Source organism: Cydia pomonella, chromosome 11 (genome assembly GCF_033807575.1).
Source record: "Cydia pomonella isolate Wapato2018A chromosome 11, ilCydPomo1, whole genome shotgun sequence".
In the NCBI taxonomy this organism is placed as follows: Eukaryota; Metazoa; Arthropoda; class Insecta; order Lepidoptera; family Tortricidae; genus Cydia; species Cydia pomonella.
Window position 1 is genome coordinate 2,055,164 of NC_084713.1, and position 19,372 is coordinate 2,074,535.

At 37.2% G+C, this 19,372-nt stretch overlaps 1 protein-coding gene across 4 annotated transcripts in view; it reads left to right on the top strand.

Annotated features, from left to right (window-relative positions):
- The window catches only part of LOC133522611 (syntaxin-binding protein 5), a 458,488-nt gene that overhangs the window by 373,049 nt on the left and 66,067 nt on the right, over positions 1 to 19,372 (top strand). For all 4 annotated transcript variants that reach the window (XM_061857976.1, XM_061857977.1, XM_061857978.1 and 1 more), the window contains exon 4: positions 5,135 to 5,269. In XM_061857976.1, coding sequence (XP_061713960.1) covers positions 5,135 to 5,269 — 135 coding nt within the window. The remainder of the gene's footprint in view (positions 1 to 5,134; positions 5,270 to 19,372) is intronic.

Sequence of the window (19,372 nt, forward strand, 5' to 3'; positions counted from 1 at the left end):
ATATAAGTTGTTATTTAATTTAAAGTCCCCAACCCGCTCTAGGCCAGTTTGGGGGCGTTTGCCGCACACCCATTTTGAACTAGATAATCTAAATGGCCGTATATTGTTTTACGCGGTAAAGGCATTGTCATTTTCCCTACATTCCGTGATAGCGTGCGCTCAACGCTGTGTCTGTCGCATAAAACAACCCCGCGTTTGAAATCAAGCTTTATGATTTCTTAGTACATCACTAAACAAAGAGGATACTCAAGTTAATTTACTATACTCATATATACTCGAAATGGGTGCTTGATAAGGTTATATGTATATATACTTTTATACTTCGTTGGAAGCAAACAAGCAAACGGCCCGCCTGATGGTAAGCAGTTACTGTAGCCTATGGACGCCTGCAACTCCAGAGGAGTAACATGCGCGTTGCCGACCCTAACACTTGTTGAGCTCTAGCAACCTTACTCTCCGGCAGGAACACAACACTATGAGTAGGGTCTAGTGTTATTTGGCTGCGGTTCTCGAGCTGATTATACATATATTCTAATTAGGAAACATTAATTAAACATATGCATAATGCCTTTGTGGGGACATATATACATACTTAAACATATACATCGACCGACGTCGTGTCCGTTATAGAAACAGTACTATATTGATGTAGGTACCATGTAGGCAGGTATCAGAAGGTTCTTGGAGTGAAAGACGTTTTTAGCTATGTACAAGATTGAATGAATTTATTTACAAAATGCGCGTAATTTATACAAAATTAGAGAAATGTAAGAAAGAGATCTATATACAGGAAAGAGCGTGATAAATAATAGTAGCCGCGCGGGACGCGCGGGGTGAGGTGCGCGGGCGCGAGGTTGCGGCGCGTGGCCGCGGCATTCGCGCGCGCCTATAAAATAAAGCGAGCCAACGTTCCCGTCCTTTTCTCGGCCGGCCTCCGTAGGGTGCACATCGTGTCGTCGGTGCGCCGTGTCCCGCTCCGCTGCTTGATACTCGCTGGTAGAAGACACGAAGAGGATGCTGCAGGCTCCGCATATGCATAAACTGCCCTTGTCAGGGCAACATAAAACTGCTCTTGTTAGAGCAAACGTCACCATTTCTCTGCTTAACCGCAGAGTGTCAATCGATCGATCTATAAACTGTTCTTATCAGAACAATTTCACTGTTTCTATAACGGACACGACGTCGGTCGATGTATATGTTTAAGTATGTATATATGTCCCCACACCTTCATTCAATTAGAAGCACTCACACAAATCAAAACTCAATATGCCTTTAAACTCGAGTAATACCACGGTATAATGAACAATGATATTGTAAAAGCCTCCGCCGGGCATCAAAGCCGTGTCGGCGGTAGCTTTTGTTTCTCTAAGCCCATTGTACGCGCACAAACTCCATACTTTGCCAATATCACCACAAAACATGCCAAAATAAACCCTAAGTCGGATCAGAATAGGTCATATTTTAATAGAGGTAAAATCGCTATTTTTTCCAATCGAAATAGACTTTGGGTGGACGCAATAGGGTTGCATTGCAAACATATGCAAAGAGATATCTGATAAAGTTCGTTTCAAAATGGGCTATAAAGTTGAAATAATAAGGTTTAGATTACAATGCGGATAGCATGAAACGAAACGAGGTGATGGCAAGAAACGTGCTCTCTGCCGTGCGATTGAAAATAAGCTTTCTGTGTACCCTTACAAGGTTTAGATTTCAATGTGTCTACAGATGAAAGCAACACGGTTGATAGTTTTATACAGATTTTCTGCTCCTCGCGCGAATAAAAATAGACCTAAAAATCTCAGCGACAAGGTTTAGATTCGATTGTGAATGAAGGGACAATGCGTTGGTTAGCCACGGCGGGAAATGGTAGACCGGACGGACGGTAACGTCAATCATCCTGTTGGCTATTCAAAAAGTTTTCCGACTACTTGCTGCTAGCGGACCAGGGGGCCTAGACAAGATGACAATCGTGGAAATAGCCACGTGACTTCGTAGCATCTGTAAATCCGATACTTTTTAACATTTTATTCATCTTGGCTAAGCCCACAGCCCAGATGACAATCCTTGATAGAAAACGCTAGTTGAAACACAAATTAAGGTATTTATTTATTTATTCGTTTAGCGATTGTCGATTTACGATTTCCATCTTGGATAGTGCCCCCAGAGGGCATATCCAATATGAAAATAGCTGGTAGAAAGCGCCAGTGGAAACTTAAATAATTTATTGACAGATTAGTCACTACTATTGGAAGTATTAGAACAAATTAAATTATTTTCAGAAAATATTTTAATTTGTTTTTATTTCAAGTAGAAACACTACTATATAAATTATAAACTGAAATAAATGTCATATACTAAGAAAAAGTGACCAAGGCCTCCATTGCCCCAGGCTACGGTAGAAGGTATGCACCATACTGTTCTACCTTAGAGATGGCTAGGGGGCGCCATAAGCCTTCAGTAAGAAATGCATATACTTGAAAAATTTGATCAATGCTGCCGTGACCCCGGTGGCCGAGTGGCTCAGGCACCTGCCGTGATAGCAGAGGACGCTGGTTCGATTCCAGCCTGGGGCAATGGAGGCCTTGGTCACTTTTTCTTAATATATGACATTTATTTCAGTTTATAGATTAGTCAATTTTGTAGCGTCAGTCAGATCCGATTAAATTTTTTCATTTCATTTGGCGTTTGTCGATGTATTACGATTGTGTTCGCTAGGCCCCAGGCCCCGACTCATTCTATTAGTTTAAGGTCACATTCATAACTAATATAATAAGGAGAAAGTTCTAAACAAAAGAAATATCGGCCAAGTGCGAGTATGACTCGCGCACGAAGGGTTCCGTACCATTATCTCTAAAAACTTCAAAAAAATCACATTTGTTATATGGTAGCCTTCTTAAGTAGGTATAGAATATATATTAAATAGGTACAGACAGACGAACGGACGGACGGAACCCTAAAAACTTACTCAAACGTACGTTAACTTTAAACCTCCTGACGACTGGGTATCAAAATTTGCTAATTTAAATTTAACTCTATCAAGTTGACAAAAGGTCAAAACTTGATTCAGGCCTTTAATTACTACGTGTATTATAGGAAGCCGGTCGTGAGGAGGATAATTAAACTTTTTTTTTCGTTGAAATCTAAAAACGTTTTGTGAATAAACAACAAGTGTGAATCCCATCCATATCCCCTGGACTATGGGCGGCGTCGGATTAATATTGGTGCATTTGGACATACGTACAGGGCCGTAATCCCTCCGGGCTTCGTTTCGATGATTTGTGTAATCTGTAAGCAGAGTTGTAGGTTATATGCTATTTAAATTGGTAGTAGTCATGAGGACATTACAAAATACTATCGAAAATACATACCCGTAGTGGTGTGCAATGTGCAATATAACATTTCAAACTTTCGCGTTTCGAATACATTTTAAAACATATTTAAAACCGGGTGTATCGCGAATTTCGTTGGGTATTCACACAAATCTCGGTTTCGACATTTTGCTGGGACATCTGTAATTCGCGACCACGACCAGTGAAACCTGCGTCGAAACTTCGGAAATAAAGGTAACAAAATAAATTCGCGATCGGTTTTAAATATGTTTTAAAAGGTATTCGGAACGCGAATTTGAAATGTTATATTGCAAACCACTACGGATATGTATTTTCGATAGTATTCTGTAATGTATGGTTTGTAAACAGTTGGGGGGTCGGCGAGTGTTTTGTATAAGAGGCGAATTGTAGAGGCTTGAGTCCTTTTCAGGGAACTAATTTTATTCACAAAAAAATCGTAATACATTGTCTTCGTTTCTTCAAAAACATCACTTTTGACACTGACATATCTGATGCATATCGTATCTAGACCTAATATTTGACGCATCCAGCTTAAAGCTCGGATCACACACATACCTCTCACGGACACGGGTACGGGTTTCCCGAAGCTAGCCCAATTTGTGACAGTAGAAAATAAAATATTAAATTTACTTATTTAGCACTGAATTAAACAAAACTTTAGAAATGAAATGCACTGGTGAATGCACTGCAAATGATTCCAAAATGTGATCATTTCGAGTAGGGCTCTATGTTAAATAATATTTACTTGGTATAAAATGTTAGCAAGCGTTCTAAAATGCTTGCAGCTAGCTGTGGCTCCGTTATTCAAATTCCGATATTTTGTATGCGCCCGCGTGTTATTCCTGCCATGCATTTTGAATACTAAAGTGTACTGAATCTTAATCAGGTTTCATGGGAAACTATATTGTACGGAGCCGGTTGTGTATGCTTTTATTTCCTGATATTATAATATTGATGCCAAGTCGGTACAAACTTTGCTTTAAGAGGCCCCGGCAAGCTAGGCCGCATCATTTTCCCAATCAAACGGAGTTTCATTCTCATTTTAAAACTACGTATTGGATTGTAATGAAACTTTGCACAAACAATGACATGAGGTATATCTATTATAGACCTGTGATGAGTTTATATAGCTTTAGTTTATAAAACAAACAAAATAGAGCAAAAACAAGTTTTGTATGAAAAACTTAAATTCTTTTTTTTTTACTATGTTATCTGAACCTACAGAAACTAATCTATCTATCCTATTGTAAGTACACAGTTTCAGAGCAATCTAGTCTAGTCGTTTCAAAATGAGAGCGTAACTTTGTATGGAGAACCGAGCTTGCTGGGGACACTTAAAGAGATTCCACGTACCTAAAAAATACATAGGCTACGTTTTTGACGTCTTAATAATATCTGGAAATGATTTACAGGTTTTTTTCTTTTAAGTAGCTTAATACTTTTAGTACCGCAACTTGGTGGTCGGCAACACAACAAAATCATGCCCTGCTTTCAAACCATCATCAATATATACCCCCTGAAGTCATAGATACTAAGTCATTCCCTTAAGCCCTCCTTTGCTATGGTAAGCTGAACCTTACCTTCGCAATTGTGTAGGCTGACTTGCCACTTCGATACTATTCTATCTGTGATATAACTATCCCACTCATTACACATTTTTTGCTGCTGATGTTGTGTTATTTGCATAACTCGAGATTCATATTTCTAAAATGTCATTTATGTTCCAATAACAAATCAATTTATATTTATTCTATCTATCTAATCTAACTATATATTTGTTACAGAATCACATGCCTGCACTTACCGCTGCAGTCAAAATGGGTGCACGTCGGCACGGAGCGCGGCAACGTGCACGTGGTCAACATTGAGACGTTCGCGCTGAGCGGCTACGTCATCAACTGGAACAAGGCCATCGAGGTGTGAGTACCCTAGCATATGTATTAGAACTACTACTTAAGTACTTACATACTTGGCTGACGCGATGACCCAAAATGAATCGAAAGCTGTGCTGAGCTGAGTCGTCGACGAAAGCTGGCGTGAATCCCCACGAAGCTGAGCAAAGTAGTGTGCTTTTGTGTTGAAAGCCAACACTCATCACAACTACTACTAGACGAAAAACCTGACGCTCGTTCGGGTTAGGCCCGTGGAATATCCATACGAGTATATCGTCTTTCTCGCACTGTTGTTGATACAGTCCAAATTGTAATAACAATAATGAAATTCTTTATTGTTCCTGAAGTTGAGAAATGTGTGTAACTTCAATACCATTTATCCCAACAGGCTTGTAGTTAGAAGGAAATATAACAGTAAACTTTTAGGCAAAAATTGTTATCTAATGGTCATTAAAGAGCAAACCTATGCAAAGTTTGTACGAAAATTGCATAAGTGGTTATTGGAAAAAGCTTTTTATTCAGTTCAAGAATTCTTTCTTAATGTAGGTTATTAAAAATAAAAAAGATATTTACAGTACATATGGTGCTACTTTACCGCACTAGTGCGCAAATTAGCATATAACGTTACTGTGTCAAACATTTAAAGGGCCATATGTACTGTAAAACGTTGTACGATACATGTGCGAATAGCTAATTCGCAACTCGTGTCGATTTAAAACACTCCCTTCGGTCGTGTTTTAATTTATCGCCACTCGTTTCGAATTTCCTATTTTTCGCACTTGTATCGTAATGTACTATTGCATGTCTATTACATTATTGGCGAAATGTGCCGAACTCGTGAAAAATTGTTAACACCATATCTCTGTACCACATTTCTAGCAAATAAATTTCTTTCTTTCTTTATTTCGGACAAACAAATGTATCCTTAATAAAACAAGCAAATATTTTAATCTAGTGTTAGTATTTAGGATGTGCTAATTTACTGTGTGCTATATAAATATACACTACTACACCATAGTAGGTACCAATATTATAAATTGCGCTTCGGACTATCAAATCTATCAGCAGTTGGGACTACATCTCACACAATTATAGTTCATCTGCGGCGATAAGAGTAATGCTGTCAGCTTGTTAGCTAATAGATGTCGCTGACCCGATAGAAGGAAATATCGCCATCATACTTAACTGTAAACCTGTAATGCTAAAACTGGACGCCTATTCGAACGTATATTTGACATCAAAATTATATCTAAATGATGTTTTTTAATTATCATTCGCACGAACATTTCTCCCGTACTTAGTCGTACATGTATAAGTGCGAGCGAGAAAAGTAGATGAATGTAGACGAAATGACATCATTTTTATGATTTTGACAAGAAAGTGTAAGTTCGCAACTTAAATAGATTATGAATTGAAACTGTCCATATACGAAAGAAAAAGTGAAGAAGCGAAGTGGGGAAGGCCGGGATACACTGGAAGGCTTCGTCACTATTTGTTAGAAAGTGAGTAATAAAAATTATGTTTGTTTGTTTTACATAAAGTTCATAATTTATATAGAGTAGTGTGACTACTTTAAGTAAGTTTGAATGAGTTTTAGTTATTCGATCTCATTCCAATATGATACTGTACCCCTAGTGTAAATATTTTCGACAGCGAAACGTTACGTACGCGTTTGCGTTAAGTGTCATTTTGTATGAGATTTTTGACTTTCCAAAACGTCCCGCTTGGCCCGCTGTTCAAAAACCCATACAAAATGAGACTTAACGCAAAAGCGTACGTCACGTTTCGCTATCGACTAAATTTACACTAGGGGCACTGATCTGTCGGTGTCTAAAGTGATATTTGCTCAACCAAAAACTTCACTTTTGACACTGACAGATCTGTATCATTTTAGAATGAGATCGAATAACTAAAACTCGATTTTGGTTCTAGGTCCCTGGACATATTTTGGTCGTTATTTCCTTGCAACTTGTCGAGTTAATAAAGCAAGTTTACAAGTTACCCTCTTAAGAAATAACAGAACTAATTACCTAAAATCCCTTTTTTTAAACCTTTTCACTCCACTCATATACTTATGTCTAAGACTGAATCATGGTTTGAATTAAAAAGTATAATTAACTCAGGGGCCTATTCTAAAACCGCTCGTAACTAGACGACATTCGTAAATGAGCGACAATTATCACCAGCTCTTATCGCGCAACTAATGAGCCACCGAATGGAATAGAACGAATTGATCGTTTCATTCACTAAAAGCATTCCGAATGAATGGTGTTATATTTATACCGTTATCGCTGACACGACATTTGGGGTGAAAATGTTTTATTTTCCTATTAAATGATGTAAAAGCGTGCGTGATGGACCTATTTAGTTGGTGTAAGGGAAATATGAGTTAGGCAATTTGTCATGTTTTTATAAATGGTTGTTTTGAAACACGTCAAGTGCATTGGGGTCACTTTGAACGTGGATTAATTTTGAAAATGGCTGATATCTATTAAACTAAGATGACTCAGACTTAGACGATGAATTAGGTCTCGATTAGTTATGGATATAATTCATAACCTGTAGTTCTAAGATGGTCGGCTCTTTATCATTTGTAACCATGCCTGTCACGTTCTAACAAGTATGTAAGCGTGAAAGTGACAAGTGATAAAAATGGAACCATGCTGCCACTGCTGTTATTAAAATCGGAAATCGGAATACGCTTGTTTAACACTTGTGCTTATATCTTGATTACTGTTGCTAGTTGATTACTATATCGAAAGTGTTTCTAGTTTAATAGATATTAGTAATTTTTAAAAGTACCCCGCTCTCAAAGTTACCCTAATACACCTTGTAATATCTTTTTAAACTTATTTTAGCAAAAAACTTAGCTTTTTAAATTGCAACTAAATTGAGAAGACAATTTCACGAGGTGCATTAATCAAGTTCTCTCGGGAATACTTTAATTTGAAATTCAAAAGGCAGTTACCTACACCGAAATTGTTGGCATTTCATCAAAGAATTTGCATTAGGTGTTCATTTATGCATGCTATTTTAATTTTTGTAGCGAAAATGCTTTGATAAGGGCGGTGCAGGTGCGTGTCTCATCTCGGGAGAGTTCACCGCCCGCGGCATTTCGCCGGATAGTTAAAGCGTCATAACAGCTACTCTTTAAACAATGTTTTACAGTTTGTCAAGGGTAAAAAGTAATATTGCCGTATACAGGACCTTATAGGCATAATAAAGGGTATTTTTAGTAAATTGGTTGAATCTTTTTTTACCTTTCACATTGGCAGGACACCAAAGTACAGTACCAGGCGATACGTATTGCACATCGGTCTAAAGAAAGAGAATATAGTAGACAAAGAGAGAGAAAGAGACAACGCTTTACGAAGCCGAAAATTCGATGTGTAATATTTATTCCCGGGACCTACAAATTATCCCTACCCATCCACACATAAGCCGTTTTTTAAACACATAACAGACGTAATAGCAATTAGAAAACTCATTCAATTGTCGCACAAGTCGCAAATTTAAAATTCAAATTGGTTTTGCAATGGATATTATTGTTGTTACCTTCGCTCGGTGGAGCACTTCATTTGTTATTTGACCAAAAAGCGTCATCGGGCAAGTTTTGTTTAAGGAGCTAACTGAGTATACTGTTTAATTTTTACTATGCCCAGTATCTTTCGACTGAAGTAAGTGACGTTAAGCGAAAACCCTTCACTTTGAGAATAGCCCCTTTATGGTAATGGGTGCGGTTTTAAATAATGTTGCAGAATATTTACATTCATTTGACGTTGAAATATGGCGTTTGTCTGTTGCAAGCTTTGAATAGAAAGGGGTTATTTACTGCGGCTAATTAATTTATAATCGTTTTAGCTTATATCGGTTGTCAATAAGGAGGTACGGGAACGATACTCGCGTGTCATTTCGCTTATCATAATAAGACATCCCGTATTTACTTTCTTAAAAAGTAATAATACTTTTCTCAATCTTGCAATGAAATTTTGACATGACTTGTTCAAATTAAGTCCGGAAATACTACGTATCTGGTGCGATAATATGTAAAGAATTTCATAAAGCCTTACACCTAGGCCTGTAAAGCAACCTTCTGTTGTTTTTAAACGTGAAATTGTGACACAACGTAGTAGTAGATTCGTAATTTGTTTGTAGTCAATTCATTGCAAGTTTGGAAAAAGCACTATACAACGCAGACGAGAAACGGTGTTACCGGACGTGTATCCCTGTCCACTGGCTGTCTATGTCTACTTGGCCTGCAACCTTTCGTTTCCCGGTCTCTACAGTAATGCACTATTAAACGAAATAGTTTGCCATGAGTACGCATTTCGTAATAATATATTTTAGAGTCGGATCAACCTTACCCTGCATGGCATTTGCAATGACAAAGTGTGGCAATGTCATCATTAATGTAAATTTTCTATGAAAATGAGACACTTCTGTCATTTTGTAATGAAAACTGCGTTCCGGAATACGCTAGCGTGAATAATATACTATGATAAGCCCCTAAAACATCGTCTTTTAGTAGGCGACCCTACATTAACGACATAATTGCAACATAACACACGTACCCACAAATAAAACGTCAAAATATACCCCTAAAGAGCTAACTTTGAGAATTCACCCCTGCGGACTAAATACACATGTCCCTGAAACATAGATTACCTTTTACTAGACCGCGCATTGTGAAGCATAATATACTACTAGGGGTCCGTCTAAGCTAACATTGCACCGACTTGAATATAACAAAGTGAGGTAGTGTCATTATAAACTTCATATTTTCATAGAAATTTGAAAGTCATTGCAAATGGCATGCTGGGTTAGCTTGGTTCGAATTTAACTGGTACTCGAGTGCTTTTTTACATAGATCGATATTAAGCGCAGAATGTACCAATAATAATAATTAATCCGTGCGCTTGAAAAAAGTATTTATGTTTACGAATATAATAAAATAGTTTTTTATACCTATTATTCTATTAAAATATCGAAAAATTATTATATACATTCAAATATAGAATTTTTAACAATCTTCGAGTCATCCGAGAAGTTAAAAAGTCAATCCTGGCCAATCCTATCGGGTATGTGAAAATTATATATCAGAAAATTCATTTACTTAAATGGCTAACTGACGGCTACGTAAATACATCGGAAAACTTTTAAAACCCCCTTTAAAAAAAACTTCTGCATCTACTCGATGCAAGGACGACATCCAGACGACTCTAGGACTCGGGCCCGGATTTACAGACCTAGGGCCAGTAGGCACTTGTTCTGGCACTAAGAATTTAGGGGAGCCCCGTCTCCATCTCAAAACCATTGCTATATTGCCTGGGCCCTTAGGCCATAGGCCTTAGGCTGGGCATAGGCGAAAATGCGGCCCTGCTGAGACCTCACTGGTGCAGAGTTACTTTAGACAGACAGCACTTGAAGGTGTTGGCAGAGGTCAATTCCGACAGACACATCACCCTAAGGGATATTTTATTAACATACTTAACACAACCAATATATTTAATTTGGGTACTAATGATAATGCTAAGGCTTATTTTATTTAATTAGTATGCATGGTGAATGCGTCATATGCTCCATCTAGTGTTAGATACAGACTTGTACCGTGAACAAAACTGCCAACATTAAGCGCCGCAAACCGCAGGACAATGGCTACACAACACACAAAGCAATTCAAACCTTCTCAACACACTTTAAAGTCCCATTCTCCTTGCCTCATCTTTCAAATTTCGTCCAGTTGATTTTAGACTGTATTATCTGTGGATTTCGGTTTAAAATAGCTTGGTTGTGTAAAGTGGGTAATAAGGGCGCCTACACAATAGGATGGGTCTGAAATGATCGCTGAAAAGGCTTCGATATCGCCATTTGAGTTGTTTGCTGTTTAAATATGTTTGAAAATCGAGCGCAATTTCACAGGTGCTAAAGTCGTATTTTTTGTTGGATTGGTGCATAAATTTTTGCTTTCCCTCACGTGTATTTTAAACGTTGATGCAATCGATCTAAAATTGGAGTATGTCGAATGTTATGGAACCTAAAATTTCGAAATTTAATCCAGGAACCGTATTCTGATTGGAGGGTCAGGCTACGCTAACTCTGCACCGTGTTTGATAACGCAGAGTGTGGCAGTGTTATCATAAACGGTAAACTTCTAAGAAATTATGACCTTTAAAATAACACTTGCATACTCTGTATTATCACTTATCAAACACGGTGCAGAGTGAGCTTAGCCCGACTCTCAGTAACAGGTTATGAAATTGACCTAATTTTTTACGGACATGGTCTATCAGTGTCAAAAGTGACATTTCTATAACCAGAAAGGTCACACACATACACACGCACGCACGCACGCACATACACAGGACATATAATATCAATACAATAGATTACAATAGATTATAGACATACATTTGTTACTATTCTCAATGATGTGACGATAATAATTTATTTTCTGATGTATGACATGTAATATTTTAAGAATATTATAAATAAATGAGTATGAGTATAAGTATCCATATCAAATCTAGATCGGATTCATAACCTGTTACTACAATCAGAATACTTAATGAATAACAATAATTTATGAATCCGCATCGAAATCGACACAGGATTTTTGTGGATATAGATCTATGTAAGTTTGGACAAATCCGCCATAGCAAGAGCTTCGCTCTTAGAGTATTTGCGTACTATGATACTCGTAACGGTAAACAGTCAACGATTTTAACCGTTCAAAATGCTAAAAGAGAAGTAAAGCTTATTTATAATGTCAACAAGCTCCCATTGTAAATACAGCCTCTTTTGTTTTCTAAACACCTGACTGTAACATAAGAAAAAACACAACATCATTACACGTGACAAAAGACACCGCCACGGGATCCTCAAAGATCCCCTAATTTCCCCCCTATTCCTCATATCGAAAACACATTACAATTTCACATTCAATTTATTTGCCACCCTCCGAAATCTCGCCGTAATTGCTCCCCGTAAAACGTGACGTAAAAGTGACGTTTACGTGACGGTTACGGGGAAATTGATATTTTTACCGCCGCCAGCAGTGTGAGGCTTGTTATATGACAGCAGTAGATCCCGCGTTCCAAGATCGGTTCTCCATATCAAACGTAGTTAAGCTGTTATTTTAAAACGACTAGCTAGATTGCTCTGAAACTTTGTACTTACAATAGAATAAAGTATATCTAGTCCTGTAGCTAGTGTAAATTTATTGGATAGCGTGACGTGACGTACGCGTTTGCGTTAAGTCTCATTTTGTATGGGACATTGAGTTTCCAAAACGTCTCGCTTGGCGTGCTGTTTCTAAATCCCATACAAAAATGAGACTTAACGCAAACGCATACGTCACGTCACGATATCGAAAAAAATTACAGCAGAGGTTCTGTAATTAATTTATGTAGGCTCAGTCACCATAGTTAAAAAAAACAGCGAATTTAAGTTTTTGATACAAATATTGTTTTTGCTCTATTTCGTTTGTTTTATAAACTGGAGCTATATTAACTAATTACAGGACTAGATATACCTCATGTCACTTTATGTGCGAAGTTTCATTACAATGCAACACATAGTTTTAAAATAATAACGAAACTCCGTTTGTATGGGAAGGTGAAATTCGGCCGATCTGCTAAAATCTCCCACATTACAATTTAACAATTTGTGATGGTTTTGAACTGGGTTTAATGTTCACGTACTGCCGAAATGCCGAGAACGCACTTGTACCCCAGAGGGAATAAACCTGTTACACTATAAGTAGAGACTTATAGTACAACAGGTGTCCATGGACTATGGTAATTGCTTACCATCGGTCGATATTGGTCCGCTTGTTTGCCTACTATATCATACAAATTACAAGAAAGTTTGTTCCCGCTTGATACTAGGTAAGTATATTTGTCATATTTGATGACGGCTAAAGACTACAGACATACCGTTGTCTACATACATTTCGTAGCCACACGCGAAATCAATAGACAGGTAAAATCATTCCTCCCATTAGCATAATCCACTGTCCGACGGATAATTGATAGACGCTGGCCGACGCGATAAGACCGTGTGCGGGGCGCTTAACGGCAACATTACGAGTAGTATCTACGCGGCCGTTAAATTTGATAACACCAGGAGACAATGGTTATTGCAGCGTGTGAAGGGTATTGGTGAATCTTTTGTGAACGTAGTGAAAATTTTCATAGGGGTACCTATAATTGTTTTTTATAGTCCTTGGTCTGCGTTAATGTAAGTATGAACGGGCCCATCGTTGGTATTTTTGATATTTTACTGATATCTGTAAACTTTTTTCTGCTTTGCGCGTTAAAAGTAAAATGTCTTCCTCTTTTATGTTTTCTGCATGTTAAAGAAAGATAATGCAATTGGTATCATCATAAATAACAAAATTAATTATTAATATAATTAATACATACTAGATATATTATGTTTTTTACCAATCATGGACAATAAGGCGCAATTTTTGTAATGCAACAAAATGAAACTTTTGAGGGAAAGCTACATACATTTAACTAAATAATAATATTTTAGAAATAAAGAATCTTTTAAAGTGTCGTTGAACCCTAAAGCTGTGCATCACCACGGGGCCCAGCCCTAGAGAAACAAATTACAATTAAATTTATTTATCATTTGGAACGTAACTTCAGCGTTCGTGGTGGTGGCTCGCCCTTAGTGTCGTAATTACTTTAACATTTTACAGTAAATATAGTTTCCCTCGTGTGCCGCAGTCGGGTAAAAAGTCGTACTTTTTATTTGGTTATATGATGTCAAGTTGGCGACTCACTTTTCATTAAATACAGTAACACACAACACAACACAACACGGGTTGTTAGCCTTGTTAGGCTTCATAATTTACTCAAAACTTTTATGTACTATCGCTTTTGTTGATGATTTAGAGTCGTCTTTATTAAATGAGTAATTCTAATGTTTGATTTTAAAGAAAATCTTTTTGTGAAGGTGCTTTTTAACAAAGCATCCAAGCTAAAAATCTTACTAAAATTCTAGTTCAATACCCACCCACCAAAAAAAGTTACCCACTAAAAAATGTAAAAAACTGCAAGATCCATAGTTGCTTATGGAAAAAAATCTTGCAGTTATTTTAAATAAAATAATAAATAATATAGGAATTTATTACACAAATTGATTAAGTTCTACAGTAAGCTCAATAAGGCTTGTGTTGAGGGTACTTAGACAACGATATAGATACATAATATATAAATATTTATAGATACTTAAATACATAGAAAACACCCATGACTCAGGAAAAATATCCATGCTCATCTCACGAATAAATGCCCTTACCAGGATTTGAACCCGACACCATCGGCTTCATAGGCAGTGTCACTACCCACTAGGCCAGACAGGTCGTCAAACATACTACATATTTTGTAACATAAAATTGAAATTCATAAAAAAATCTTAAATAAGTAGTATCTGCTTTCATTTAATTAAATAGGCAATGCAAATTAAAGCAATATTACAACTGGAATGAAAACTGGAAAAGAATACTAAGAAAGGAATGAATTTTCCTCACAAAGACACTGGAATTACCGCTACGCTCACCTTAATTGCAAAAACTAGAATACAAAGTAGCAGTTCACAAAGCGATATACTGCACTGCAATTGTTCTGACCGGCAGTATAACTGGGCGTTTTCTAAAATAAATATTGAAAAGAGTCTTACAAATCTGGACTTTCTTGGGCTCATTCTACTCAGAATCGTTAGCATTCTTCATCCTACCATTAAAAACAGTGTCCCAAAATGTCTGTTCCATTACGTCACGATTTAGTTTGTAAAATTGTTTCACTTGTATGAGCGTGACGTAGTGGAAACTACAATTTCCATATACATTTTTGGGATATTTTTTTATCATCACGATTTATGCTAGTGATTCCGAGTTGAAAGAACCCATAAACACCAGGATCCGTAAAATCAGATCTTCAATATTTTTTTAGAAAAAGCTCAACTATTCAGCAAAAAAAATGTTCGTTTTGTGCGGGATAAGGCGACTGCTGGAAAACGGTTTATGAACCTACAGGCAAATACTTATTCGCTCCGTGCATGATTGTGGTGCCGAAATAGTATGAAGATGTCAACCCACAAAAATTCATATTTTCACCGCATCATGCGTTTTCGTCGCTTGTATTTGCCCCAACACATACTTCGCACATAAATAGCCAATAATCACTGCCGCTTTCACTCTAATGAAGTTAATTTAGATATGACAGTCAGTCATTTTTTTTCGTTTATATCGCTTCGCTGTAATTTAATCATCATCATTTTCATTTGATTGATTTAGTTCGCGTTTCGTTGTCATTTAATTGATAGATTGAAGTATTCCTTAGTTATAATAGTCCTTCAGCGGTAGCATAGTCGCGTTTTTATCGCATGTCGTATCATGCGTCATTTTCGTACTTACGTACATGTTAGAACGTGACATGACATGGTGACATGTGATAAAAATGCGACTATGCTACGCCAACACATCTCGTAGAGCTTGGTTGGTGGTTCATATTTGTTTACAAAGGTCAATTGAATTTAATTACTCCAAGTATTCATCCTTGCCCGAATTTCAATAACAAGTTATAATTACCGGTTTTTATGAAAGTGAACAATTCCTAGTGAATCTGTGACAGCTCATTGTTTATTCAAGCACAACTGTTTACGGAAAGTTCACGCCTTTGAGTCCCTTTAGGTCACCCACAGCTCACAAGCCAATTTATTTTAACTAGTATTACCTGACCCATAGTTTTGTACAATCTATGCGTTATCGTAGGTTGGAGATATATTGGTTTTTGTGTGGGGAACTTGTGAATAAACTCAATTGGAATCAACACACAACATTAGTCAGGACGTCCACAGGGGAAATGACTGAAAGGTCCCCTAATCGATTTGTTTCTAAACTGCTTTAATGCAGGGTTCGATTTAGACGTTTATACATAGTTTATAAAATTAAGTTACTTGCCGTGCGTGGGCATTTGTGCAATTTTATTTATGAAATTTTGTAAGCAAGTTAAATAGCTACATGTAATTTTTCTGTTGTTTCGTTTTTTGGAAAATGTTCAAATTGGTGGGAATTGGCATAAAGGACTTAAGTGCTATTATTGTCAATGGCACTTAAGACCATTATGAGTACGCTGTAAAAATGACTCAACGAAGTCTTTTTTTTATTTTTACATGTTTTAAGCGTATCGGTCTTATCGCCACGTCTAGACAGAGCTACTAGTTATTTATTACGTATGATCTAAACCACGGTTCTTAAAAAGATATCAATATAGGTCTGAAAACATCCACACGATCGAAGTCCCAAAAATATGTATAAACGACTTTATGGCCCATATATTAGAGTAGTGTATACATGTTTTTGGCACTTCGTCCTTATCGATATTTCCAGACGTGACCGCGAACTTCTGTAGGAAACGACAAAACAAAATAGAAGCCATTACTTATACATCGACCACTTTTAACCACTTCCATACGAATGTTACGAACGAATTACGTTAAATGTTCCATTGTTCCAATATTATTATTTTCTGAAACAATTATGTTAACTCACTATTTTTTTTAACACCATCCAGATCGCGGTACGGCTATATCTATAACAATTGACAAGTAGCCTAAGGTATTTTATTAGGCGGATTTATTATAATAGACTTGTTTATAGAAAAAATAAGGGATATCTCGTAAACTTTATATAACTTTACTCCCAAGGCACCGGAGCCTTTCAAATTGGTAGACTTTGCCCGCCCTGTATCACAGTATACAGCATTGTTTCGATCCTCGTTAAATTCCCAATTCCGTCGCCATGGCAACGGTCCTCGTTTCCCGCTTCGTCAACCCTTACGCTTGTTAGCCGCGTCTATTGCCACGCTACTAACAGCTACACTCTTAAGGGGACGTAAAGCAGTAAACAAAAGATCGCATTGCGCCAAATTAGAAGCGGAAAATACCGTCACTCGGGTTTTTGCCTTTTATCTCAGTTACTCTGAATATATATACTTCTGTGTATTTTCCTCGTCAGATCCCGCAGCTACTTATAATCATTAAAGTTCGGTTGAACCAAACGGTCTGCCACTGTTAAAGCGTTCGCAAAATTTTATTGTATGATAATTTTCATAGTACGTTGAGTGATGTTGATCAGTCTGTTAAGTGCGGTGGGTGCAACTGGCCCTAACAATTTTAGGCAAAATTAATACTGCTTTGGTGTGTAGGGTAACAATATACAACTGTAAATAAATTTAAAAAAAATCCCATCTAACTTGAGGTTTTGGTCGCAGTCTGCCCTTACATTGAATACAAAAACTGCAATTTAGACTGCAGCGTTAGCCCCCTCTTAACTGATCATCTCTGGAACTTATGTCTTTGCAACAGGATTAACGACCTGGACGAAATATCTTTACAAGCCAAAGGTCCATAAATATATTAACATCACACTTAACAAACTGATCAACACCACTCCACAAAGTACTATGAAAATTCCCATACAATAAGATTTTTGCGAACACCTTAACCCATTTAGCGTTAGTCACGACACGTTGCCGTTTTGCCTCCACGAAGCATTTTCGCTACATACCGGGAAACCCATGTTATCAGCTACGAGCGCTACGACTGTACTTCAGCGGTGAATGTGCTAACGGTGGTATACGGTTTCGTGCAACCGAACCCAACCCTAAGACTCAGACAATAAGGTTGTGTAAATGTGTTTTTGGAACTCGCCTTGTTGAAGATGCTTGTGAACTCGACCGTACATGCAGAATTGTTTGTGGAAGATAGTTTCGAGTCCAAGTTTGAACAAAGGTGATAACGAGAACGCTAAGTTTGAAAACTTGGTAACAACGTAAGTTAGAACGTTCCAGATTAGTATAGTCAAAAGAGGCGTTGTCAAAGTGTTCTTGGAATGGTGTTATGGAAACTAGTATTTGTTGGTTGCAGACTAGAACGTACCATCGTCAACTGTTAACCGGTTATCTACTAAACTCGAAGCACTTTCTACCTTGCCGTTCAAAATTACCCTGCTTTCTAAGTTACCCTAATTCACATTATTGGAGACAGAGCGGCATTCGAACTTGACTCGTTTTTTTTTTTATTACAATTTCAATAATGCATCACAAATCACAATCAGAGAAAAACTAACTTCAACCAAACCTTGCTGGATGTCTTATTGACAATTACCAATTACAGATGTAGTGAATAATCCTTTCCCATCGTATTTTCACGGAAACACACGAACGCATCTTGCTATTTCAGTCAGTCTCGATACAAAAAGTACTGAGGTTGATTGAAGTAACATGATAAATACGAACGATTCCGAGAAAATACGATGGGAAAGGATTATTCACTGCATCTGTAGTAAGTTCGAAATGGCATCCAAGCAAGTCTACTTCTACCAAAGTACCAAATAACCGAAATTGCCATAAAATCCTACAGGAAATCCGGCAAAAATACCCGTTTAATACCCAACAAACTAACGCATTAACAAATAACCCGCAATCGCTGAATAACTGGACCACTATATTCGTTAATCAAATTTTAACCAACTACTACCAATAATCAACATTGCCGTTTTAAAAAACACAGGGCAACTATTTCACTGTTAATATAATGTACGTCGATCGGTTTGACACGAAGTCAAAGCTGATTTAATTAAAAATTCGCTTTGACACATCATATTGGCGTAGACTGGCGGCGTGGCTGCGGGAACGTGTTTAGAACTGTTTTAGTTTGACTATTCCTGTATTTAACAGATAACTACAGTAATGGTTAAAATAAAAGTTACAGTAGTTACCCATGTGTAGATCTTTACCAAAAAAGAATCAAAGATCAGTGTACAAAATGACGTTTTTGGTTGAAGACATGTCACTTTTGACACTGACAGATTGTATTAATGTAACATCTTAGAAGTATTGCTCAAATTGGGCCGTATGAGCCCATAATATTTAAAGAGTCCCTTTTCATGATGACAATAGGATCAATTGTGAAGGTATTTAAAACAAAGTTCTAAATAATTCCAGCCGTTTTCGAAAACATACATGAAAAAAACATATAAAACCTCCTTTTTGTAGTCGGTTAACACATTCAGTGCCAACGCGAGCTATGCGCTACGAGCGTAATCGATAACACGGG